The following is a 25,158-nucleotide window of genomic DNA, read 5'->3' as shown; positions in this document are numbered from 1 at the left end:
ATATAAAAGTTTTGAACTTTAAAAAAAAATTATATTGTAATCAATGTAACTGAAGTTAGAATCTTTGAATCTTTGCTCAGTATTTTACTTTCTAATACGTTTATTATTATAATAGATTATATGCCATGCTTCTATACTACAGTATGGTACTGTATTTAAATAAATGTCTGTGGCTATTGCTACACGTAGCCAACAAAATTTTGACATGACGAAAGAAACCAAAAGAGTTCCTAAATGCTGAAAACTGGCATATTCAACATTAGTTTGCATTTTGAGAACATAATTTTTCGAGTAATTTAATTTTATAATTGTACTTATAATTGCAAAGTTTTTGTTATTAATCTATTTTTTTATTTTCATATTCATAAGTGTAAAATATTCAACAACAAAAAAACGGTTTTACTGTGTTTCATAAGGAACTGAAAAGTTATTTCTGTATTATTCAACATAATAGAAAGGCTATTAAAACTGTCCATTTATATTCTGTTTTCAAAATATTTGATTAATGTAAAAGTCCTGCTTATCTGTAATTGTGTAAAAAAAACTTGTTTAATGTATTAATTTATTTAAAAAATTTAGAAATGTGCCATAAATACAGTATTAATAAAATATAAAACAATTTTTAACAACGTAAAACATAAAAATGTAAAAATAAAATAAATCACTAGAAAAAAGGCAAAATGTAAACATTGTACTCTTAAGAACTTTGTAATGATGCTGTTTTTCTGTCTGTCTGCATATTGATGTGTAATATTGCTCTCAAATATATTATGGAATATATTACCATAAACAATGGATTTTTCAGAGTCAGACTATATGAAATAAAGCAAAATATAATAAAAAAAAATAATTATTGTTATTATGGATGTTTCCCAGTGTTGGGTTGCAGATGGAAGGGCATCTGATGCATAAAAATATGCTGGATAAGTTAGCGCTTTATTGTGCTGTGGTGACCCTGGAGTAATAAAGGCGCTAAGCTGAAAAAATGAATGAATGGGGTTTTTGTTTTTTAATTTTTTTATTTTTAATGTTTTTTTTGCTTTCTATCGCTCTGGCATTTTATTGTTTGTCCTATCATGTACTTTGTTCTTTAACGCATAATTAAATCAAAATAATCTATTATTGTCCTACTTAATAATATATTTTATCATATGCTCTGAAATGTAGCATTAATGTCTTGTTTTGATTCATTTAATTTTTTCTCATATATAATACATAAATATATTAAAAAAAAAAAAAAATATATATATATATATATATATATATATATATATATATATATATATATATATATATATATATATATATATAATAAATATAAAAATATATATATATGCATACATACATGCATGCATACATATAAATATAATATAATATAATATATATATATATATATATATATATATATATATATATATATATATATATATATATATATATTACACACACATATATACACATAGTGAAAAGTATACGTTAACATTAAATGGCAACATCTGTTTATATTTTCCAAAACAACTAACCACAGAGTTATGGGAGTAGAAAATTATCTTTCTGTAAACCTATTTTATATTTTAAATGAGGGAAATGTGACAAAGAAGTATGCAAGTTTACAGCTCACAACATACTTTTGTAGAAATTCTGTGAATTAAACTACACAACACAAGAAACCATGATAATCAAGAGGATAAATTATTGATTTTATTTTATTTGACCTTTTTTTTTTTGCATTAATAAGGAAAAGGCTCCATTATGGATGTGACATCTCTCCGTTATCAATGTGACAGATGTGAAATTGGCACTTGTGTGATTTTGGTAAATCGAATATAATAGTTTTGAAACCTAAACAGAGACATTTTTCTCTCTCTTCAACAGAAAATGGCAGCTGGAAATGCACACATTGGGAAACCTGCTCCGGATTTCACAGCCAAAGCAGTGATGCCTGATGGACAGTTTGGAGATGTCCGTTTGTCAGACTACAAAGGTATGAAGATGCAGAGAAGAAAAGCTTCCAAAATACACTGGATATCCTTTAATATGTAATACATTGTGTATATATTTAACTGTACATGTTATGCATCTTTTTATTAGTTTACAAAAAACAATCTCTGCAATGAAGTATTGCTCGAAAATCAAGGGTGTGACTTTGTCACACAAATATTTTTTTAAAGAGACAGCACCCATTGTGTGAGTGCCGCTGTGCAGTTGTGACAAACGCTCTGCTCTTGTTTGTAGGGAAGTATGTGGTGCTGTTCTTCTATCCACTGGATTTCACCTTTGTCTGTCCCACTGAGATCATCGCCTTCAGTGATGCTGCCGAGGAGTTCAGGAAAATCAACTGCGAGATCATTGGTGCTTCTGTCGATTCCCACTTCTGCCATCTTGCCTGGTGAGCAAAACATTGAGGGGGTTGTTCGATCGTTTGATATTTCCCCTGATGTCCTTTTGATCAAGTTTAATATATTCTGTTATTTTTAACAAGCTGAATGGGTGTTTTTAAAATATATTTTATGTTACGTTATGTTCTGTGTGTGACCCTGCATGGATCACAAAACTAGCCAAATATGTAGCCAAAATTACAAAAATACAATGTTACATTGTTTATTTTAGTACAAAATCATTAGAATATCAAGTAAAAATTATCTTTTATGAAGCCGTTTTGTAAGAGATTAACCATAAATCTACATAACTTTTTTTTATTAGTAATATGCATTGCTAAGAATGGAGTTAGCATCTAAAGGCTTTTTTTATTTTTATTATTATTTTTTTTTCATACATTATTCATTTTTATTCATATTTATTTATATTCATTGTTCGTAATATTTATTTATATGTATTTTATTTATTCGTTTATTTTAATTTATTCACTTATTTTTATTTATATTTATTCATTTTTATTTGTTAATTTTTTTTTTTATTAGTTTATTTTTATTTTATTTATTCATGTATTTTTATTATTTAGTTATTTTTTGACCCTCATATTCAAAATTTTTATTGTTTGTATTTTGGCCAGATGTTGCGGAGAGCTTATTTATGCCAAAAAATTTACTCTTATGGGTATTTTTGTGATTTGGTGTCCGATATATTCTAAACCAATAATGCTAATTAACCAAATAACTAACTAAACATTTAAATTTGATTATATTCATTTATTTTTTATTTATATTCATTAATTTTTATTGTTTTTTTTATTTTATTTTTTTTATAATTTATTTTTATTTGTATTTATTCATTTATTTATTTATTCATTTATTTTTATTTACTTTTATTTATTTATTCATTTTTATTTTTTGTGTTTTTATCTATTTATTTTTATTTAGTTAGTTATTTTTATTTATTCATTTTTTTATTATTATTTATTTATTTTCTAACCATCATATTCTAAATTTTTGAATGTTTATATCTTGGCCAAAATGTGGAGCTATTTTATGCCAAAAATTTACACTTTTGACTGGTTTTGTGATTCGGTGTTAAATATATTCTACACCAGTAATGCTAATTAACCAAATAATCAACTAAACTAACTAAAGATAAGCAAAGGCAAGAGGAAAAATAGCATTTGGGTATCCGCTTCCTGGAGGAAGTTTTAAGTTCAGCCAATTAAGGATAATGTGTTCCTCATGACTTATGCAATATTTATGTCCTCTGCTTTTGTTATAGTGATGGTTAATACTTAGTTAGTGGAGTTATTCAATATATATATATATGTAGCCACCAGTGAATGATAATGTTTTATGTCTGTGTGACCATTTTGAAAATAGACATGATCAGGTTGTACATGATGTTGTATATGAGATGTAGAATCGGCCACTCAAGACGTACACACTCCTATTTATTTAAAAGGGAAAGAACTATTTGTGACTTGTAAACAAATATTTTGATGAATAAACATATTTTAATTGAAAGTGTTTTTAAATGATATTAGAGAATGTTTTTATTCAGGGAATATTTTTATTGAAAGAGATACGTTTTATAAATATTTATCATTAATCAGACTTAAAGATTGTAAATGATTCTTTTCAGTGCTGCTGTTATTTGTGTGGTTTTTCTATAATGAACGTTATTAAGAAACTGATATAATTGCATGTTATATATTATATATTTAGTATAGGTTTTGCCATCATTGTAGCCAATGCTGCTGATAGGGTATTAAACCATAAATAAAATGTGTGTCTATGATCACAACAGGACCAAAACACCCCGGAAACAAGGTGGTTTAGGACCAATGAATGTCCCTCTGGTGGCAGATACTCTCCGCTCCATTTCTAAAGACTACGGTGTACTTAAAGAAGATGAGGGTATTGCATACAGGTATGGATGGTCTACCCGAAAAATCAATACACTACTACTACTACTACATGTACACTACTAAGTACCATATACACTGAGGGTGAAAAGTTACTAGGCAATGGTTAAAGATCTAGTTAATCCAAAAAGAATAATTTACAGGTAAACTACCCGTACTCTATCTAGGTGACTTTATTTATTATTTTTTATTTATTTAATATATTTTTATAATGCAAGTCATGATTACCTGTTTTTAAGATAAAAAATAAATGCATACAAACCAGTCCAAACCAATCCCCATGGCTCATGATGAAACGCTAAAGTCTTATGAAGCTAAACGATTGGGCTATGTAGGAAATTGAACATGGTTTACAATATTATTTATGGTTCATGTGCACAAGTGTAGTGAGTGTAAGCTTCCGGTTGCTTTATGACCGGGATCACCAAACTTGTTCCTGGAGGTCCAGTGTCCTGCAGATTTTAGCTCCAACCCTAATCAAACACTCCTGAACAAGCTAATCAATCGCTAATCTAGCGCTAATCGCTAGTTCCAAAGCTAATCTTGGAACTAAACCCTGCAAGGCCACCAGACCTCTAGGAACGAGATTGTTGACCCCTGCTTTATTACTTCTGCCTAGGCTGTGGATTAAAGCTAACAATATCATAAATAATGTTTAATATCAAACCCAGACCAATTGATTCACTTCATAAGACTTCAGTGTCATCAGGAGCCATGGCCGTAGATTTGGACTTGTTTGAATGCGTTTATTTTGAACCTAAAAAGGGTAACCATTCACTGTCGTTATTTGAATCCCCAAGGACCACAGATTCAGCTCAAAATCTTCTTTAATATTCTAGTGGAAAAAAGTCGCTGACAACTTTGATCTGATAGTGAGTATATTAATCTACAATTGTTCATTTTTGGGTGAGCTATCATCAAGTCCTCATGAAATCTGTGCCTGCAGATTCCCACCGATTTCGAGTTCGTCATTGAAATGACTTATTAACTTATGTAAATGTGTGAAAATATATATTTATTCAGATTTTATATTATAATTTCAGTAATATTATTTAAACAAAGTGCAAATGTATAGGTGGTGATTAATGTACAAATTTTCTGTGTTTTGGTAAATGTATGAGAGACTTGCAGTAGCTTTGCTTGCCAAACAAGTGGTTCTAATTGGATTTGCATTGTAAACCTTAAAGTATTTTTTTTGAAAATAAGTTTTTACTTGCTGTACTATCAAAATTGTTCCACAAATGCTTTCTATTTTGTTAATTTTTCTCAGTATGCCGGTTGTAGACTTTATTTCAAACTTTGATGCAGCAATGGCAAAAAAAGTCTGCCTATCACTTTAATGTCTATAGACCCAACAATGTTTTGATTTAGTGTCTAATTCGTATGAATTTGTATGATCTCATTCTTGCAATTTAGTACGGTTTGTTTATCCCCCAATGATGATTGGGTTTAGTGGTGGAGTTGAGTGAAACACCTCCTTTTTAAAAACGTTCATTTTCATACGTCTTTACCAATGCTATCTCATGGCAATCCATAACTTTGTAATTTAGTGACTAGTTTCTATGAAATTGTACAATTTCACTGGTACAATTTAGTACGATTTGCTTATACCCCAATGACGCTTGGGTTTAAGGGTGGGATTGGGTGCCACGCCTCTTCTTTTGCAAATTCTGTAGGGGCTGCATGGTATTTTAAAAAATTATTATTTTATTTTTTTTACTTTAAGTTAAATATTGCGATTTATAAATACAGTTTCACAGATAGTTTGAATATCACCATTTAATTGTTTTCTGGGGCGTCTAGAAGTATGCAGGAACAAAGAAATTGAATAACCAAAATAGAAATAAAATACTTTTCTTACTTTTGTCTTGTTTCCAGTCTGAAATATTCAGAAATTCTTCGAGCAAGTAAAACATTGTTTTGTTTTCATCGTCAGAAGAAATATCACTTTTAAGAGATTTTCCTTTAAGCAAGCTAAATGATCTGCCAGGAGGGTACGTGAAATATACTGGGGTTTTTTTTTTTTTCTTTGAAATGTAAATATTTGGACTAGAAACAGGACAAAAATTCAAGGCAAGATATATAAAATGTATACATTTTTTTTGCATAAATCATATAAATTGCACAAAATACAGTGGTTAAATACAATTCTGTAGCTCCTACTCCACTATAATTCAAACTCAACATTGCATATCTTTGTGATTGGGCTGGTATGAGATTCTAACAGTATGATAACCTTGGATATAAATATCACAGTTTCACGGTATTGTAATTACTGCTCTAAAATATATTCCTTTTAAATTTCTGGGTAAAATTTTTTTTTTTTCGATTTGAACACAATTGCTGCATCCGAAATTGCATACTTCCATACCATAGTATGCTAAAAGAGGATAGAGAATTCATGAATGGGAGTGAAGCGGGTATGTCACGTGATGATGACAAAATGGCATTTATACAATGTCTGTGCTCTATTCATACTACTTGCATTCATACTGTATAAAACACACTTTTCTATCAGTCAAGTAATGCATTCAAATTCAAATGCAGTACCTACTGATTTCGGAAACAGCCAATATATTTTATTTTGTGAACTATTTAAAATACTTTGTAACAATAAACATATCAGGCTAATTAAAAAAGCCTGCTGTCTTCCTTAGTTTCAAAAACAGATTTCTTTACAATTTGAAGCCGCATGTTTCTCTATATTTTCTGTTGGTGATACTGCTGTCCTAAAAAAACGAAAACAAAAAAACATATACCTTGGGAACGGTATCACAGAATATTTTGGCAGTTTTAAAACCTTAACTTTTCCAAATCGCTGTATACCTTGAACACGGTTACCGTCTCATGCCTAGATGTGACTATTGCAGATGTGCACATTGCGATATCCATGCTAAAACTATATATTACGCCCTACTCTACTATAAATTTGGTCATATATTTAATTCTGTGTGGTATTAAAAAAAGTCTTAAATAAAACTCTTAGAAACCTGCAGATACCCTGTATAATAAAACAACCCGAATGATGACTTTTTTTCTTAATCACAGGGGTCTTTTCATTATTGACGACAAGGGCATACTGCGGCAGATTACCATCAATGATCTGCCAGTCGGTCGCTCCATTGATGAAACCCTGCGCTTGGTGCAGGCCTTTCAGTTCACCGATAAGCATGGAGAAGGTAACACTTTCATCTCTGACCTGATTCCATGTAACATTCCTTTTTCATACTGTACAGTGTCTACAATCAGAGGTAAAGGGGAAATAAATTACATACATGAGTATTTAAAATAGGTAAATAAGTCCGTTAGCAACAGTAATCTTGCATATAAAGTTGTTTTTGTTTTGCGCATGCTTTTTTTTTTTTTCTAGTTTGTCCAGCCGGATGGAAGCCTGGAAAAGACACTATTAAGCCCGATGTCAATCAGAGCAAAGACTTCTTCTCCAAGCAAAATTAAAACTAAAGGCACTAGACTCTGCAGCATAGTATAATAGACAGAAGTGATGTGAATTAATGCTACTGGTTGGACTAGTACATCCATTTACAGGTGGTTATTCTTATTATATAGTGTTATATATTGTAAAGTTGTAGGACTAAAGTGTGTCAGACTACCTGAAATGTATTGAACCGTTTGAGTTGGTTTGTTTAACTTTGTCTTACCGTTTTTAGTTTTGTGTGAAAAGAGATGTTTTATAGCGATGACCTTCTGACTACACTGTCAACAATTGCATTTCAAATAATAAACACGTATTTTGTAAAAGCTTTTTTAGTTTATTTGTTACCGCTGTTTGATTTGTAAACATTTATAAATCTTTAGTACTACATGTCTTTCTCGGTCTGATGTTATCGGATGTGTTCAGTGGCGTAAAGTAACAAATTACAAACACTCTGTACTGTCTCTACTGTTATTGAGTAGTTTTTTTTCTCAGAAATTGTAGTTTACTAAAGTAGTTTTAATTATGTGTGCTTTTACTTTCCCTCGAGTACATTTTTAGTGCAGTATCGGTAAGTTTACTCCACCACTGTCCTTCATCCTGCAGTCATTACTTTATTTTCTCTTGTCTATGGGGATTAGAAGTCCAGTGTCTCCTGTCCAATCAAATCACACAGAAGGCAAATCGCATCATAATGAGCTACCTCAAGACATGAGCGCTTTATAATTGCAACAAACTGTTTGGAAGCATTAGAAGTGTCCAAGAAGATGTTCTTCACACACATTAACCCAGAGACTATTTGGATGCATGGCACTGATGAGAAGATGACTAATCTTTATTGTTTGACCATTCATTCATTTTCTTTGCGGCTTAGTCCCTTTATTAATCTGGGGTCGCCACAGCGGAATGAACCGTCAACTTATCCAGCATATGTTTTACGCAGCGGATGCCCTTCCAGCTGCAACCCATCTCTGGGAAACATCCATACACACTCGTACACTACGGACAATTTAGCCTGCCCTATTCACCTGTATCGCATGTGTTTGGACTGTGGGCGAAACCCACAATTGCCTGGAGAACATGCAAACTCCACACAAACGCCAATTGGCCCAGCTGAGGCTTGAACCAGTGACCTTCTTGCTGTGAGGCGACAGCACTACCTACTGTGCCACTGCGTTGCCCCGTATGGTGACCCAAATGGATTTAAACACCCAGCAGACACAGGGCGTCAACATGATGTTAGATTGGTGTTGTACCTCAACGTTGTGCGGGTGTTGCATTTTATTTGGAACTGAAAATCGGTTTGATGTCAGAACCCAACGTCAAAGTCCAACATGGAACCTAAAACCAACCAAATACCAATGTCTAATGATGTTACAGCTTTATGTTATGTGGATGTTACCACTGTGACGTCTATCAGATATTGGATTTTGGTTGCCATACCTGATGAATAAATCTCAGTATTTGATATCAATATGATGTTGGTTTAAGATTTTGGCTCTGTTGGATTTTGGTCACTTTCCAACACAAATTAACATTAACCAAGTATCAACATCATTTGAAGTTTGACATTATTGGACATCAAAATAATGTACTTAAGACACTGGCTAGACATTGAATTTTGGTCACTTGACATCACAATCTAAATTAACCTAATATTAACATCTTATGACGTTGTGTGCCTGTGCTGGGCAATAACTAAATGCACTACAGAATGTTACGTTTGTACACAGATCCACAAGTAAATGCATTAGCCTTTTACAGCGTAATACTCTCTACACCTGGGTACTTTTAAAAGGTCTACGTTTTACTCATACTTTTGAGTAATATTTACAACAAATACTCTACTTGCACTACATCTTTAAGCAGGTAAATGTGCTTTTACTTGATTTTTCAGTATTCTTTCTACCACTGGATGTGTTTGACCAAAATAAGCCGAACACCAGCTTTTAGTACTCTAATATCATCATGATATATCTCTTCAGCATAGAGTGATGCAAGTAAACTAGCTTGCTAATATTCATGCATATGCTTATGTGTGAACCTGGGCCACTAAACCAGACAATAGCCCAAAACACATTGTATGGGTCAAAATCATTGATTTTGTTTTTTTTTTTATGCATGAAATAATTAGAATGATTTTTTTTACTATTTCTAGGGTAAATATGTCAACTTTTGGATGTAATATGTGCTTTTATGAACCTTTTACTTTCATCAGTATTTGTAGTTTTCTTTTTTTTAACCTTCAGATTCTAGATTTTTAAAAAGTCATATGTCTGTCTGCCAAATATTGTTCTAACAGTGTACACCAGTGAAAAGCTTTTTATTGAACTTTCAGTTGATTAATTTAATTAATTAATTTCCAAAAATTATGAAACATGACTGGTTTTGTGGTCAAGGTTTAGGTTGTGTCACTCCCAGAACCACCCCTTAGTTCAAGCATTTGAATTAGTGTGATAATTTATGTCTTATTTTGATTTATTTTCATATGTAAGGATGTCTCATTTTACAGTAAATTAATGTTCATTTACACTGTGAGGAAATCTGACTATATTCGCAACACAATTTCAAACTATATATATATATATATATATATATATATATATATATATATATATATATATATATATATAGTTTGAAGTTCTGTTTGCAATATTATAAAATAAACAAATAAATAAATAAATAAAGTGTAAATAAACACTGTTTTACTGAAAAATGTAATATAACTGTATTCTAATATTTTCATAGTCTAAATAAATCTGCATTAGTACTACATAGTCAAAATATCAGCATTTTCATCAGTGAAATAGCAGATAATTTTAGAAAAATCAGTGTTTATCATACGTCGCCCCCTTCAGGACTTTACCGCCAAATGCTCGTGACAGACACCGACAGGGTTACGCGCTTCATTCAATTTGTGACGGGCAGCGGTTTTTCTTTGACGCGGAACTTACCAAGAAACGAAAATATTTGTCAAATAACAGTTTACCCTGCATAAATATTGATGTATTTATTTAACTAAGGGTTTGTTGGTTTCTTTAGTGTAGCCATAACAGTTTTGCGGGGGTCGTTTTAGTGTGAAGAGACTAACGGCAAAGTAAGCTCAAGAATGACAACCTTACAGAAGAAAGTAAATCAGGACAAACAGGTGCTCGCTGAGGTGAGATACTAACTTAATGACATTTACACTGTCAACGTATATAAAACAAAATATACACTGCAACCAAATGAGTTTAATTGAACTATCAGTTGTTGTATTACTAATTTATTTAAAAAGGTAATGTAAGTTAGCTGATATCGTTAAAATGAATGTAACTACTGTTTTACCTTAACGTTCACTTTAAACAACCCTTCAAGTAACTCCGTTAACTGGGATTTTAGCGAAGACAAAAAGTTTAATACGGTGGTATATATCAAATATTAATTTCATCATGTACATTTAAAAACTATTGTAATATTGTCTGAAGACAATGGTTTCATTTAAAATGACAATGTAAGTTAGTGTTTTAAGGCTCATTATTGACCCTTTTTTGACTAAGATCGCTTGTGTTTATATTAAATTGAAGTGATTTTAATTCTGTATGTAACCATACAGGCCTGGTTCTTTTTTCTCAAAATATGGACCTTTTTGCAGTTATTTGTCTCATTTTCTATTTAATTATCATTCTTAAATACTGAATTTTAGAGATATTTTAAGCACTATGTTTAGTTGAATTAGCTTGTCGGGTGGTCATCATAACCACACTTTTTATTCATTAATTTTCTTTTCGGCTTAATCCCTTTATAATCCAGGGTTGCCACAGCGGAACGAACCGCCAACTTATCCAGCAAATCTTTTATGCAGCGGAGGCCCTTTCAGCTGCAACCCATCACTGAGAAACATCCATACACACTCATTCACACTCATACACTACGGACAATTTAGTCTACCAAATTCACCTATAGCATATTTTTGGACTTGTGGGGGAAACCGGGGCACACGGTGGAAACCCACGCGAACACGGGGAGAACATGCAAACTCCACACAGAAACGCCAACTTACTCAGACAAGGCTCAAACCAGCGACCTTCTTGCTGAGGCAAACATGCTATACACTGCGCCACCGTGTAGCCACCACACACTTCTTAATGTACCCAACATATTTCCTAAAGGTTTAGATTAAAGAATATGAATAAATACTTATTTTTACAATACAAATTCATTACATCATATATCATGAAAAAAATAGGAAGCTGTTAATATTTTTAATTAAAAACTGAAGCCTATTGTTATTTATTAGGCAAAAAACAAACTGTCTAGCACATTCAACTTTTCCCAGTTTGAATTTGGCTATTTAAATAGTAAAAAATTAAAACATAATAATAAGAATAATAAAAGAGCTTCATGATTTTTCTTGCCTCTCTTGTAAAAAAAGTACATTTGATTGAAAGTTCATGGATAACAACAATAGCCAAATTAGCCTCAAAATTAATTCATTTAATTATGGTCCCCTTTTGGTGCATCACACCTTTTTATCAGTCATTTCAAGTGTAAGGTCCAAGATTTAGATTAAAAGTTACTTGTAAAATGTTTTCTCTTTTAGAAAACAATACCTCAATTACATCCAATTGAATGTTTTTCTCGCCCAGCTGGATGTTCGACTCATGTAAAATAATAGTTTACATTGGCCAAAACTGATTAGCTGAAGTGCTACACTGATGCAACAGAGGGTTCGGTTTGGTCTTAAAGCCTTTTTCAATGGGTTATTTTCACAATGTATGATGGTGTAGCAGTCAAAATAGAACAAATGAGCTCATGGACAAATTCTGGACCTTTGTCAATGAGGTGTGGGTCTTTCGAACCACTCGAAGCCCCCTCCCCTTGCCTACAGGCCTGACCTACATAAATAATTTGAGCTTTTTTGTCCACTATTTCAATTTTGTTCTCACACTGAGCCCATTCGTGTTCGGCAGTAAATTAAAAGGCAAATTAAATATATTTTGTCTTCTCAAATACACAGAAATTTACAGAATACTCTATTAAAATTGTCTGAAAATAGCTTGAGTGAATCTTTTTGAGATTTTTTTCAGTTAAGACAGATTAAGTATTTCTTTTATACCCATTATTAGTCATTCACTTGAAAAAAAACACAGATTGATCTATACGGTGTGGTTTCAACACGTGACTTACTACTTTTTTATTTTTTTTTACAAAATAAAAGCATTTCAACTAAAACCTAGCTGAACATTAAAACCATAATATTGTGATGAACATTTCAGTTTCCACCATATCTGATTAAATATTGACAAAGCTATGCACAAAAAATGTTCTTTTCCCCCAGTTTATAAACTAAAGTGTGTAATGTCAGCTCAACGAGACCTGCAGTCAAAGTTATCCATTATGGGGTTTTGTTATATCCTCTGTGAACAAAATCAGGAAAAAGTGACCAAATGCAACATTATCATGCATCTGATTATTTATATACTGTATAGCCAACATTGTTTATAAGCTGCTTTGCAACATTATTGTGAATTGGACTGAATCTGTGTTTGTCATCAGGCTCTGGACACCGAGGCTCAGTCGCTGGTGTTTGTAAAACGCATGGTGGTTATTGCTGTATCCTCCATCACGTACCTGCGTGGGATATTTCCAGAGGACTCCTACAGATCTAGATACCTGGAGGGTACAGTTATATTCAATAGTATCTGAATGCAGACTTGGATTTGCAAGCTGAGACTGGATATTTCAGAGATGCGATGTCAGACACAGTGCACTCAATGGAGCTAGTGATGTCACTGTGAGGGGTAGCGTTAGGGGTGGGGTTGGTTGTGGGCATTAAAAGTAGGGATGTCCTAATTAGTTTTTGGGGTTTTTTTGCCCTTGAGCTCGAGTCTTTTGATTTTGAGTATTCACCAATACCAAAACTCGATCCGATACTTTTATAATACATAAAAAAATAAAGAAGAGCGAAAAAACAGATCGAGTATGTTCCTTATTTTTTAATTTAATTTATAGTATTTTAATATTCAACAACTCTGTTAACAAACAGAGCACTTCTGTGCAGTAGCTTGAACAATCAAGTAATAACTAACATAAATTCTTCACTTTTGGACTTTAGTGCAACAGTATAAAAAATCTAATATAAAACAAATAGCACTTCAACTTAAAAGGCAATCCCAAGTTTACATATCTCACAGTTTACTATGGCAATGTTGTCATCAACTTTATAATACATCCAGACCGCATACATATTCATGTTTTTCGCTTCCAGCTAATATATATATATATATATATATATATATTCAACAGTTCTGTCTGGTTCTCAAATCTGATTGGCTGATAGCTGTGATATATTTAACCTTTGTCAAAGAGCTTAGAATGACCAAGAGGCGACACTCAATAGAACTTTCCATTGCAACAGCAGCGCCCAGCATTAGCCACGGATTCCGCCATTTTGGAGTGAAAGTGATCGGCCGTCCATTGGATCTCATTACTGTCGCAATAGCAAGCAGCTGCTTTGTTTTTTATTTATTTATTTAAAAAGTTCATTAAAGCTGAGATACAACCTGAAAGACGACAATACAACACTTAATAGCACAATCATCAGCACTTTTAATAGTTTATTTTACACACTTAATAATATGCTGATGTTCTATTGGAGTTTTCATTCCAAAATGGCCACAGCGCCCTCTAGTGGCTGTTTCACAAATTACACAAGAGTGTCGCCTCTTGGTCATTCTAAGCTCTTTGCCTTTGTGTATTACTCCGCCCACATACAGCCAGCAAAAAGCAAGTGGTGCTCGCTGCAGAGCCAGAGCTCCACCTTTTTTGCACTTCTTCTACGAATGATGTCACTGGGGGTAGGGTTAGGGGTGGGGTTGGTGTACGCATTAAAACAGCTTACAGGAGGAGGAGAGACAGCTCATGCTCCCCCTCGCTGGAGCTCAGCTCCCCTCAAATGGCTCTGCAGCGAGCACCCTCGCAAAAAGTAGAAACTACAGATGTAAAGTTTAAAAGATGCTTGCTCAGCTGTTTAACTGTCAGCTTATGATTTGAATCCAACGCGGAAGAAAGTAGTTCCTCATAAAAAAAGGTTTTTGAGACTCTCCATGTTTGATTTTGATTTTATATACACAACTATGTCGTCAAACTGTTGTATAAACGCAATATTACACTCGTAGCAGTGTGATATGGCTGTATATCAGCACTAGTGGGGGCACTAAGCACGCCTCCTACGTGCTTAGTATATATATATATATATTCAATTCCTGATCAGAAGGTAATGTCCAATTCCGAATTCGAATCTGAAACGGCGTGATCGGATCTGGACATCCCTAATTAAAAGCATTGCATGCAGCTCAGCTTGCAACTGCACCGAGTCTGCATCAAGACCCCATCTTTATTAATTACTGAACATCAGACAGTTTAATCAGGCCGTGTGTTGAATGTTGTTGTAGATTTGTGTATCAAAGTCCTCAAACAGGACTGTTCCTCTCCTGGAGCCCACAAACTCATCAAATGGTAAGTGTGTGCTTCATTATTCCGGTAAATTTTATTTTATATTTGTAATAGTGCACAGTAAAAGCAAAAAATGATGATATAAAAGTGTTTTTGTCCTTCAAGGCTGATGGGATGTTTTGATGCTTTGGAGAAGAGATATGTGAGTTTAATTAAATAAATAAATAAATATTTATTATGTTTTTATATATATATTGTTTTTAATAATTGAATAAACTGTTATATTTTCCAGCTTCAAATGTTGGTAATTGGGGTAAATATGCAAATATTTATGTTATTTTTTATATTTACATAAGATTTATTTAAATAATGTACATATAATAGCATATTACGTACATTTCTACAATTTATTTTCCACAGGTGCACACAAGCCCACATGACAGTAATGTAAGTTTTATTATCTTCCATTGAGTATTACTTTTGGGTTTAACACTATTTTGCAACATTGGGATTTAATGATAAAGATCCATTTTAAATGGGGCGTCACAGTGGCACAGTGGGTAGCACGATCACCTTACAGCAAAGACGGTCACTGGTTCGAGCTGGGTCAGTTGGTATTTCTGTGTGGAGTTTGGATGTTCTCCCTGTGTTGGCGTAGGTTTCCTACGGGTGCTCCGGGTTCCCACACAGTCCAAAGACATGCACTGTAGGTAAATTGGGTAAACTAAATTGGCGTAGTGTATGAGTGTGAATGTGTATGGGTGTTTCCCAGTGATGGGTTGTGGCTGGAAGGGCATAAAACATAAGCTGGATAAGTTTGTAGTTCATTCCGCTGTGGCGACCTGAGATTAATAAAGGGACTAAGCTGAAAAGAAAATGAATAAATATTTTAAATGTTTAAGAAATTTTTAAAGTATGTTTTTTTAAAAACATATATAGTTGAAGTCAGAATTATTAGCCCCCTTCAAATTTTTTTCTTCTTTTTTAAATATTTTCCAAATGATGTTTAACAGAGCAAGGAAATTTTCACAATATGTCTGATAATATTTTTCTTCAGGAGAAAGTCTGATTTGTATTATTTTAGCTAGAATAAAAGCAGTTTTTAATTTTTTTTTAAAAGCAGTTTTTAATTTTAGGGACAAAATAATTAGCCCCTTTAAGCTATATTTTTCTCGATAATCTACAGAACACCACTGTTATACAATAACTTGCCTAATTACCCTAACCTGCCTAGGTAACCTAATTAACCCAGTTAAGCCTTTAAATGTCGCTTTAAGCTGTATAAAAGTGTCTTGAAAAATATCTAGTAAAATATTATTTACAGTCATCATGGCAAAGATAAAATAAATCAGTTATTAGAGATGAGTTATTAAAACTATTATGTTTAGAAATGTGTTGAAATAATTTGCTCTCCGTTAAACAGAAATTGGGGAAAAAAATAAACAAGCAGTCTAAAAAATTCAGGGGGGTTAATAATTCTGACTTCAACTGTATTTGTAAAATGGTAAAATTATTTTAAAAATGTCAAATATATATATATATTTTTTTTTCTTTTTACAATAAAATATATGAATAATAATAATAAAAATAAATTGAGTTCTAAGATGACTTGTTTTAAACAACATGAGTTGTATAATAAATCAGGGAAGAAACAATTTTATTTTTCACAATAAATATTTAAAACAAGACAGGTTTTATTTCTGTATATATGTTTTGTTGATTTCCCAGTGATGGGTTGCGGCTCGAAGGGCATACGCTGCATAAAACATATGCTGGATAAGTTGGCGGTTAATTCTGCCGTGGCGACCCCAGATTAATAAAGGGACCAAGCTGAAAAGAAAATAAATGAATGAATGTTTTGTTTAAGGAAAGAGAAAATACAATATATAATGCTGTATATGAATAGTATATACTATTATATACAGATGTATAATTATTTTACTTTATAACTAGGATTGTGAATAGAATTATCACAATTAATCTTATTATCTTATATTTACCTGGATATATACATGGAAAGCTTCACAAATGTGGCATATGAGTTATAATTATATACGTAAGCTATAATACCTTAATAACAGGAATGTGAACAGCAGTAATACACCTTCTCCAAATCTGTTGTTTTGTTTGTGTTGTCTCAGCACGTCATCGAGTCCTATCAGTTTAAGTTCAGATACTCAGAGCATGGACCACAGATGGACATCCTGAGGTGAAGTATTGTTCATCAGTCATGTGTTTGGTGACGCTAAAGGATATTGTATATATACAATTTTCCTCGGCTTGCATTTCCTGTTGGTGCACCCATTCTGTTCTTAAATATTCTTCAGTTTTGAGTCAGTAAGATTATTAATAAATTCAATTACATTTCAAACAAATGCAACATTTTGAGTGGTAGTGTAAACAACAGTAGTCAACATTTGAAGTGGATCATCATGTTTCACCACTCATTCTTGTCCTTGGACAATTTTGAAGAACATTTTTGATCCACTTGAAATGTTTACTACTGTAGTTTTATTGCATAACACCAGCTTAAATGTCTATTCACGTACACTAATCCATATACTAATCTTATCATCTTTTTTGGATTCCAGTAATGTGAATGGGGACATCAGAGTGACCTTAGAGGACACAAAGAAAGCTTCAACACTCCTGATCAGGAAGCTGTTTCTTCTCATGCAGAATCTAGAGGCTCTGCCCACTGCCGTTCACCTCACGATGAAACTCTACTACAATGATGATGGTACAATACACTGCCTTTACATTCTTCTTCATTTCATCTAGAAATCCAGGTTATTTTCTAAAATGATACTAAGACAGATCATAATTGGTCAAAAACACTTTCTTAAATTCAAATAAAAGAAAAAACTCCTTAACTGTCCCCCCCCAAATGACATGTTAAACTTAAATGAATGCCAATTTTCAATGCTATGGTGCATAGTTTTAAGCTTGGTCTCGTTTTAAAGAAGACAGATGTCAGATTGTAACAAGTGACTTCATGATTTTAAAAACAAATAAATATTACATAAAATATGCGTTTTACAAAACAAGTTTTAGCCTAAAATCTAAATATATGAACAGATTATATTCCAAATTTGAAGCTAATATCTAAAAAAAAATAAGCTTCCAAAAGGATTTTGATTGGATGCAGTACCACAGATGACCATTCAGTTTCCACTGATGACCATACATGGGCTCCCGCTTTGTTTTGAGCAATATGAACCATATTTTTCATATTTTTGACAATATTTGTAAAGTAGACATCAAATTTAAAGTAGCATGGTAAGTTAGGTGGTATTGGATTTGAATTTAGCCTCTAAACAAATATCTAAAATATTTTTACAAGTGGATTGCTGTAGCAAAGTAATATTTTACAACTCTGATGAGTATGCTTGTTGCTAATTAATAAATAACTGTTGCTCAGTAAAATCTATCAAAAATCTGATGAAATTTAATTGAATTGAAATGTTAACCTTGAAATGATATATAGTTTGTCATGTTTGTCCATGTTTAGACTACAATATTACGTTTTAAAAATATAATCATAATTGGTCCCACAGGTTGTGACAGTAAATGTGTTTTAATCTATTCCTCTTCATACAGGGATTTTTATTTCAATTGTATATAGTTTGTCATCCTGATTCAATTAGGATTTAATAGTCCCTTTATTAATCCGGGGTCGCCACAGCGGAATAAAATTGACTGATGTGCTTTTGTCTCTTTGTCACTTGAGTTACGCCTCCTGAATATGAGCCACCAGGATTTAAAGCAGGGGCGAATGAAAGTCTGTGGTTTGAGGGAACAGCGGTGCACTTCAGAGTGGGTGATCTGCAGTCTCGCTATCACACCATGAAGCTGCGCGTGACAGCGGCCCAGAGTCGCCTCGGGAAGCTGCAGGATGGGGGCCAGTTGAGTGAGAATGAGATGGAGATGGAGACGCCCTCACTGCATCACATCAGACCTGCAGAAACGGTGAACAGCACATGCATCTGAAAGGGATAGTTCACTTAAAAATATACATCTGCTGTTAATTAATAACCCTCCGGACATCCAAGATGAAGGCTTTTATTATTGGTAAAACACTAAAGATATGTTTTAGCTGAACTCCTGACATCCGTTCTTTGTACGTGGATTACTCATTTAGCTGGATTTGGTTATTGGTGATTTGACACGATCCATAGTTTCATTCTTCAAAACTTATACGAGAGTTGTTTTAAAAAATGCACAAAAGAAAAAAAAGGTAAACGTGGTGGTCCTCCCCAAGGGGTTCAAATAGAACATTTATTAATTAGGACTTTTAAGATACAAACATGTACTATTTTTACCGAGCTTTAGTACAATTTGTGTATGATAATAGACATGCACAATATTCTCTTTACTTTTTGCTTTATTAAAGAATAATTATTTACGCAGTCATGCATGTGTTTTGACAGCTATTATGCTGATGATTTGATGCTTCACAAAGGTTGCAGACGCCTTAACCAATAACAAAAGCCTTTTTTGATGATGAATTAATTTAAACAGCCAATTTTGCCTTATGCCACATGATTAAGACTTGACTAGGCCTACTATATTAAAGAAAATCCACTCTAAATGTAAAACTAAAGAAAATTGCTAAATACTCTTTTGACACATAAAAGTGTAAAGCCTGCAGCCTACAACAAATGTTGTATGATATTAAACGTACTGTATCATATTTAACAAACCATTTACTAAGAATTTTATGTAATTTTGATCACATTGATAATTGAATATTAATCAGATGATGTCTTTACGCTGCTGTGCAGTCAGCCAATCGCTGCATTGATGATCATGCAGTGTTTCCTCTTGGATTTTCTTCAGCTGTGGTGGCAGGCCTTTTACACAGATCTACCGACTACCTATGGCGTTATTTCAATGACAGTTGTTGTTAGCGCAGTATTACAAGTTGAGTCTGATTTATGTAATAAGAGCATGCAAATCTCTTTGCTTGCTCGCTGATTTCCTCTGTTCTTACATAAAACTTCTTGCACGCTCTCAAATAAATGCTGCTGAAGTGCGATTTGGAGCGTTTATGTAACAAGTATGTCTCCAACATTTATTAGATTTGCTAGGAATATTTATGAATGTCTCCAATAGACCTACAGAGCAGCATAAATGTGTCCTGAAGTAAAGAAAAAAGGGCTATAAACTCCAGCGAGATAAAGTCATTGTATGCCGAGCCATTCAATGACTTTGTTGCATTTATCTTAACTGAAAGCTTGCTAAAAGTTTGCTAGCCTCACACATCACGCAGTCAGTCAGTCAGCATGTCACCTTAAAGGGTTAAACAAATATTGCACAGCACTTTTACAGTTACAGAAAACTGTTAAAATTCACTTACTTTTTAATGCGTTTTGGTGTGATTATAACCCACTATTTAAAAATAAATGACTGAATGTTTTGAATGAGAAGCTGTAATGTAGCCGTGGCGGGATGAATTTTGGTGTGGCGCCCTGCCATGGAAGAATGAATGTTGTGGAAACCATGTCATGATTTTAAGGATCGACAGATCTGTCCTTCACAACACATGCATTGATCTCAAATCAGTTCATCCAGACATTTTAATCTGATTCACAAACTAGTTTAAAAAACCAAATAAGCCAGAGATCAGTTATCAAGATTAAAAAGATCCAGGATATGCTAAAAGATCTTAGATCATTAAAGAGCAGAACCCAGGTCTTTAGTTATTTTTAATCACCAAGTGATGTTTATTTATAAAGTAATTTCGAGAGGATCACGTGCTTATGATTGCTTACAGCCTGTCTCGCATTATTCGATTTATGATTCACCAATCAGACGATTCTTAAGCCACTATAAATACCCTGAGTTCCATATAACAGCCATCTTCGGTTTGAAGAATCCCCCCTTCCACCCCTTCTCCTCCTCCTTTCCTAGATGGGCGGCATGGTGGCCCAGTGGTTAGCACTATTGCCTCACAGCAAGAACGTCACTGGTTCTAGTTCTTACAGACGTTTCTGGTTGGGGTTTACTTGTTCTCCCCATGCTCACGTGAGTTTTCCCCGGGTTCCTCCCGCCATCCAAAAACATGCAACTTAAGTTAGTTGACTATAGACATGCCATAGACATGCTCCTAGTCAGTAGTTATCTCTTAAGAGCAATCTCTATCTGTTCATTAGCTACTACAGCAGGGGTGTTCTCGAGATCTACCTGAGCTCAAATTCCCCTCTCGCCTTGCAAACGGGAGGGCTCGAAGATCTTTTGAGCTCAGGGCAACTCTCCCGGGACAAGCCAAACAAGCTTTATAATAAATCATCAGCTAAGTGTGAACTCTTGAAATGATGCTGCTTATACAATTTGCTGTAATACACATTGCAAATGAGACCAACATTGTGTTGCAGCTCCTCCATTTTGTTTATAATAGTCTAAGATTTGACATTGTGAAACCTGCGGAAACCTTACTGAGGTTTGAGCTTATGGATAACATGATAATGTTGTAAGTACTGTTCAATTTCTTGTTCAGACCAAAGGGCCTCGATATGTTGTCTACAGTCGTCAGGATTCATTTTTGTGTTCCCTGTGTTTATGAATCACCAGAGAACACGATTTCAGCTTAAGTATTCTTCTTCTAAAAAAATGTCACCTACCCTCTAACTTTTGGATGATCTGAGAATGAGCAAATTAACAGCACATGTTCAGTATTGGGTAAACTGTCTGTTTAATGACTTTATGTAGGATAATCTTTGATATGTGTTCAGCGTTTGATTAAATATTTCTGTGATAGGTGATGAGAAACCATGAGCAGGACCTGCCGTCTGAAGATGGTGAGTCTATAAAACTAGTTTCAGAAAATCTGGTCTGCTTTAGCAAAGTATTTTCCAAACGATTTTATCCTTTGCAGAATCTGTTGCACAGTTTAAACAGCCCAAAAAGTCCATCGCAAAGGTAAGATGCTTTCGGCCTCTACAGAGATGAAGATGTGCTTTAAAATCAAAACAGATATTGATTTGTTTGTTTGTTTGTTTGTTTCATTCCTTTATACATTTGCACAGAGGAAATGTGTAAGAAGCAATGCTGGAAGGAGGAAAAAGAAGAAATGCTTTTAAAAAAAACTCAAAGCAAGTTCACATCAAGCAAACGTGTCTTTAACAGCATTTTTGCCAACATATTTAAAACATTTACGCTTGTGATACCAGCTTTTTACCAGGTAGAAGTTCTAAGTTCTAGAGAATTCCTCCTGCTTATAATTTGAAGAACTGAAAAGCTTTGAGGTGAGTTCTTGTTTGGAGTCAATGAGGAAGATATTTATTTCACTGAATGTACAAAATGAAATGCATGACACATCAGCTGCTTGTTATGGATCAAATAAACCACACTTCAGATCACTTAACATGAAATATTCCTTCATTAAACACAAGCTCCTTTATTACAATGATGCAAAACCTTTTCATTGAAAGATATTAGTGCATATATTCACAGCATTAACCAAAATATCATATTATCTCTGTTTAATAGACAACATTGCTTTTTAAAATAACAATTGAAACTCTCATAATCATACCATTACACATTACAGGCACTTGATTGTGAAATATTCAAAGACAGCTGCCATTGCTTGACAGGAAATTATGTTTGCGAGCTAAACATCAGTCATCGGTAGTGAACATTAATATACTTCAGTAACTGAGTGCGTCAGTTTTTAGAATACATAGATTAATCCTGCTGGAATATTCAGTCATGAGTCTAGAAGCCGACCAAATGTGAGTGTTGTTTAGAAAAGACTGTCGACATCTCCCATCTCCACCACCACAGTCTTCAGCTGAGAGTAAAACTCAATGGTCACCTGGCCATTTTCCCTTCCAATACCTGAAATCAGACAGAAGGTTGTGTTTAATTAGTACAAAGTGGGAGTTTAGTATCATAGAGCTAACATTATACAGTTGAAGCCGTAATTATTAGCCCCCCTGCATACTTTTTTTTTTTTTGTAAATTTCTGTTTACGGAAAGATTTTTCAACACATTAAAGCTTTAATAACTCATTTTTAATAACTGATTTGCCATGATGACAGTACATAATATTTGTGTAGATACTTTTGAAGATACTATTATTCAACTCAATTAGGTAAGTTAGGGTAATTAGGCAAGTCACTGTATAATGATGGTTTGCTCTGTAAACAATTGAAAACAAATAATGCTTAAGGCAACTTAAAAACTGCTTTATTCTAGCCGAAATAAAACAAATAGGACTTTCTCCTGAAGAAAAAACATAGGAAATACTGTGAAAGATTCCTTGCTCTGTTAAACATAATTTGAAAAGAAGATTCAAAGGAGGACAAATAATTATGACTTCAACTGTTTGTGACTCTGGACCACAAAACCTTTTTTTGCATTGGTAAATTTTTGGCAATAGCTATTGTAAATGATTTGTTTTTTATTCCAGTCATTAGAATAATAACATCATGTTCCATGATTTTTTTTGTACATTTCCTACTGTTAATATATCAAAAACTCAATCCACATCACTTAAATGGGTGCTCAGCCAAACAGCAAAAAGTGCAAAAATATATATTCAAAAGGGCGGCAACACCAAAGCTCCAAAAATGCCAATTTATTCAATTAATTTCACATATAGACATTTTTGGCCTTCTATCAGCCTTTGTAGTTGAATAAATTGGCATTATTAGCCTTGTATCAGCCTTTGTAATTAAATAAATTGGCATTATTGGCCTTGTATCTACATATAGTTGCATCTCTGCCAAAATACTGGGTCTTATTCACTGAAGTTTTTGCATGAAATGTGAATATGGACGTTTTCACATATAAGTTGGCGTCACGATGTCTATTTTTTGTTGTATAATATATTGCACCAAAATATATTGTGATAAACGATATTATAGTCATTTGAAAACCATTTTATGCCACTCATTATATGTAAAAATTACAATATAATATCATCACAATGCAAGCACACGCTTCCAAAGAACACATCATATTTTATGCTTAAGAACATTTAATTAAAGTCATTTTAATAATCAGACAGTGGAATCAGAATGTGAAAACGCATGTCCTAAATAAATAATAATGCATGTTAACGATAAAAGTGCAAGGTAAAAAGAAACCAAGGATATGATTTGTGCTAGCAAATCTATTATCAGTTGTCAGACACCCACAAGAATATATACTATAATATAACCATACTGACACCTCCAATCAGCTAAAATGTTGCTAGGATTGGTTTTTATGTATGGGCGATATATATTGCATCACCAAAAATGACTGAGGTCATGCCCATGTGTTGTGTGATGCGTCGATACATTGATTATTGTGACAGGCCTAGGAATAAGTGATTTTTTTTTAATAGCAAATATAATTTCTGATAGCAAAGCCTCACGTTTGTTATTGTCAAAAAAAGTAAAACAAATGTACACAATTATTAGTGAATGAGACCCAATGTCCTATCAGATCAAGGGGAAGCTTATTAATCTCCGTTTCAAACAATTGACACTTATGACTTATTTTGTGGTGCAGGATCACGCATACAAGACAGAAAGAGGGAAAAACATTTGTAAACTCTTTTCATTTAGACAGTCACTTCACCTGAAGCCTTGAATCCTCCAAACGGCACCTCTACAGGAGTGATATTGTAGTTATTGATGAAGCAAGATCCAGCCTGCAGGTTTTCTATAACACGATGCGCTCTCTTAACATCTCTAGAGAGTCACAAACAAAGGAAAGGGAAACATTGGCAAATGTGAAAGTCCCAGTCTAGCTTTGTTTACTTACAGAAATGTCATTCAGCCACTTGAATTAAATTGTTAGTTCACAAAAAAAAAAAAAGGAGAGAATTTAACTTGATAATTTTTACGAATTTAAGTGAATTGAACGATTAAATTTAAACACTAAATACTAGTGTCGATTCAACTCATTTTAAATAAGTAGTTTGATCATATTTTTGAAAGCAAAAGTAAGCAGATGGCGCTCTGGAATATGAACTTTGTCCTGACTG

The 25,158-nt window shown here is 33.2% G+C and overlaps 3 protein-coding genes across 11 annotated transcripts in view; 2 read left to right on the top strand and 1 right to left on the bottom strand.

Moving 5' to 3' along the window:
* prdx1 (peroxiredoxin 1) overlaps positions 1–8,200 on the top strand; it is a 34,091-nt gene extending 25,891 nt beyond the window's left edge. For 5 of the 7 annotated variants that reach the window (XM_087239379.1, XM_087239375.1, XM_087239377.1 and 2 more), the window contains 5 exons: positions 1,876–1,984; positions 2,236–2,389; positions 4,189–4,311; positions 7,355–7,485; positions 7,677–8,065. In XM_087239379.1, the coding sequence (XP_087095505.1) occupies positions 1,879–1,984; positions 2,236–2,389; positions 4,189–4,311; positions 7,355–7,485; positions 7,677–7,762 (600 nt within the window). In that variant the 5' untranslated portion in view covers positions 1,876–1,878 and the 3' untranslated portion in view covers positions 7,763–8,065. 7 annotated transcript variants of the gene reach the window in all.
* A 2,470-nt stretch (positions 8,201–10,670) lies between these two features.
* On the top strand, positions 10,671–22,542 carry zte38 (zebrafish testis-expressed 38). The gene is given in 12 exon segments (NM_001039809.1): positions 10,671–10,899; positions 13,278–13,401; positions 15,176–15,239; positions 15,342–15,378; positions 15,469–15,489; positions 15,597–15,623; positions 17,318–17,385; positions 17,768–17,916; positions 18,907–19,145; positions 21,937–21,976; positions 22,054–22,097; positions 22,205–22,542. Coding segments are annotated over 12 exon segments (918 nt in total). The 5' UTR covers positions 10,671–10,848; the 3' UTR covers positions 22,259–22,542.
* The window catches only part of aldh9a1b (aldehyde dehydrogenase 9 family, member A1b), a 21,048-nt gene continuing 18,324 nt past the window's right edge, over positions 22,435–25,158 (bottom strand). For 2 of the 3 annotated variants that reach the window (XM_087239127.1, XM_087239128.1), the window contains exons 11-12: positions 24,750–24,862; positions 22,435–23,018 (exon numbers count right to left, since the gene is read on the bottom strand). In XM_087239127.1, coding sequence (XP_087095253.1) covers positions 22,924–23,018; positions 24,750–24,862 — 208 coding nt within the window. In that variant the 3' untranslated portion in view covers positions 22,435–22,923. 3 annotated transcript variants of the gene reach the window in all.

This window comes from Danio rerio, chromosome 2, assembly GCF_052040795.2.
Source record: "Danio rerio strain M-AB ecotype USA chromosome 2, GRCz13ab, whole genome shotgun sequence".
NCBI lineage: Eukaryota > Metazoa > Chordata > Actinopteri > Cypriniformes > Danionidae > Danio > Danio rerio.
This window is presented reverse-complemented; position numbering and strand designations above follow the sequence as displayed.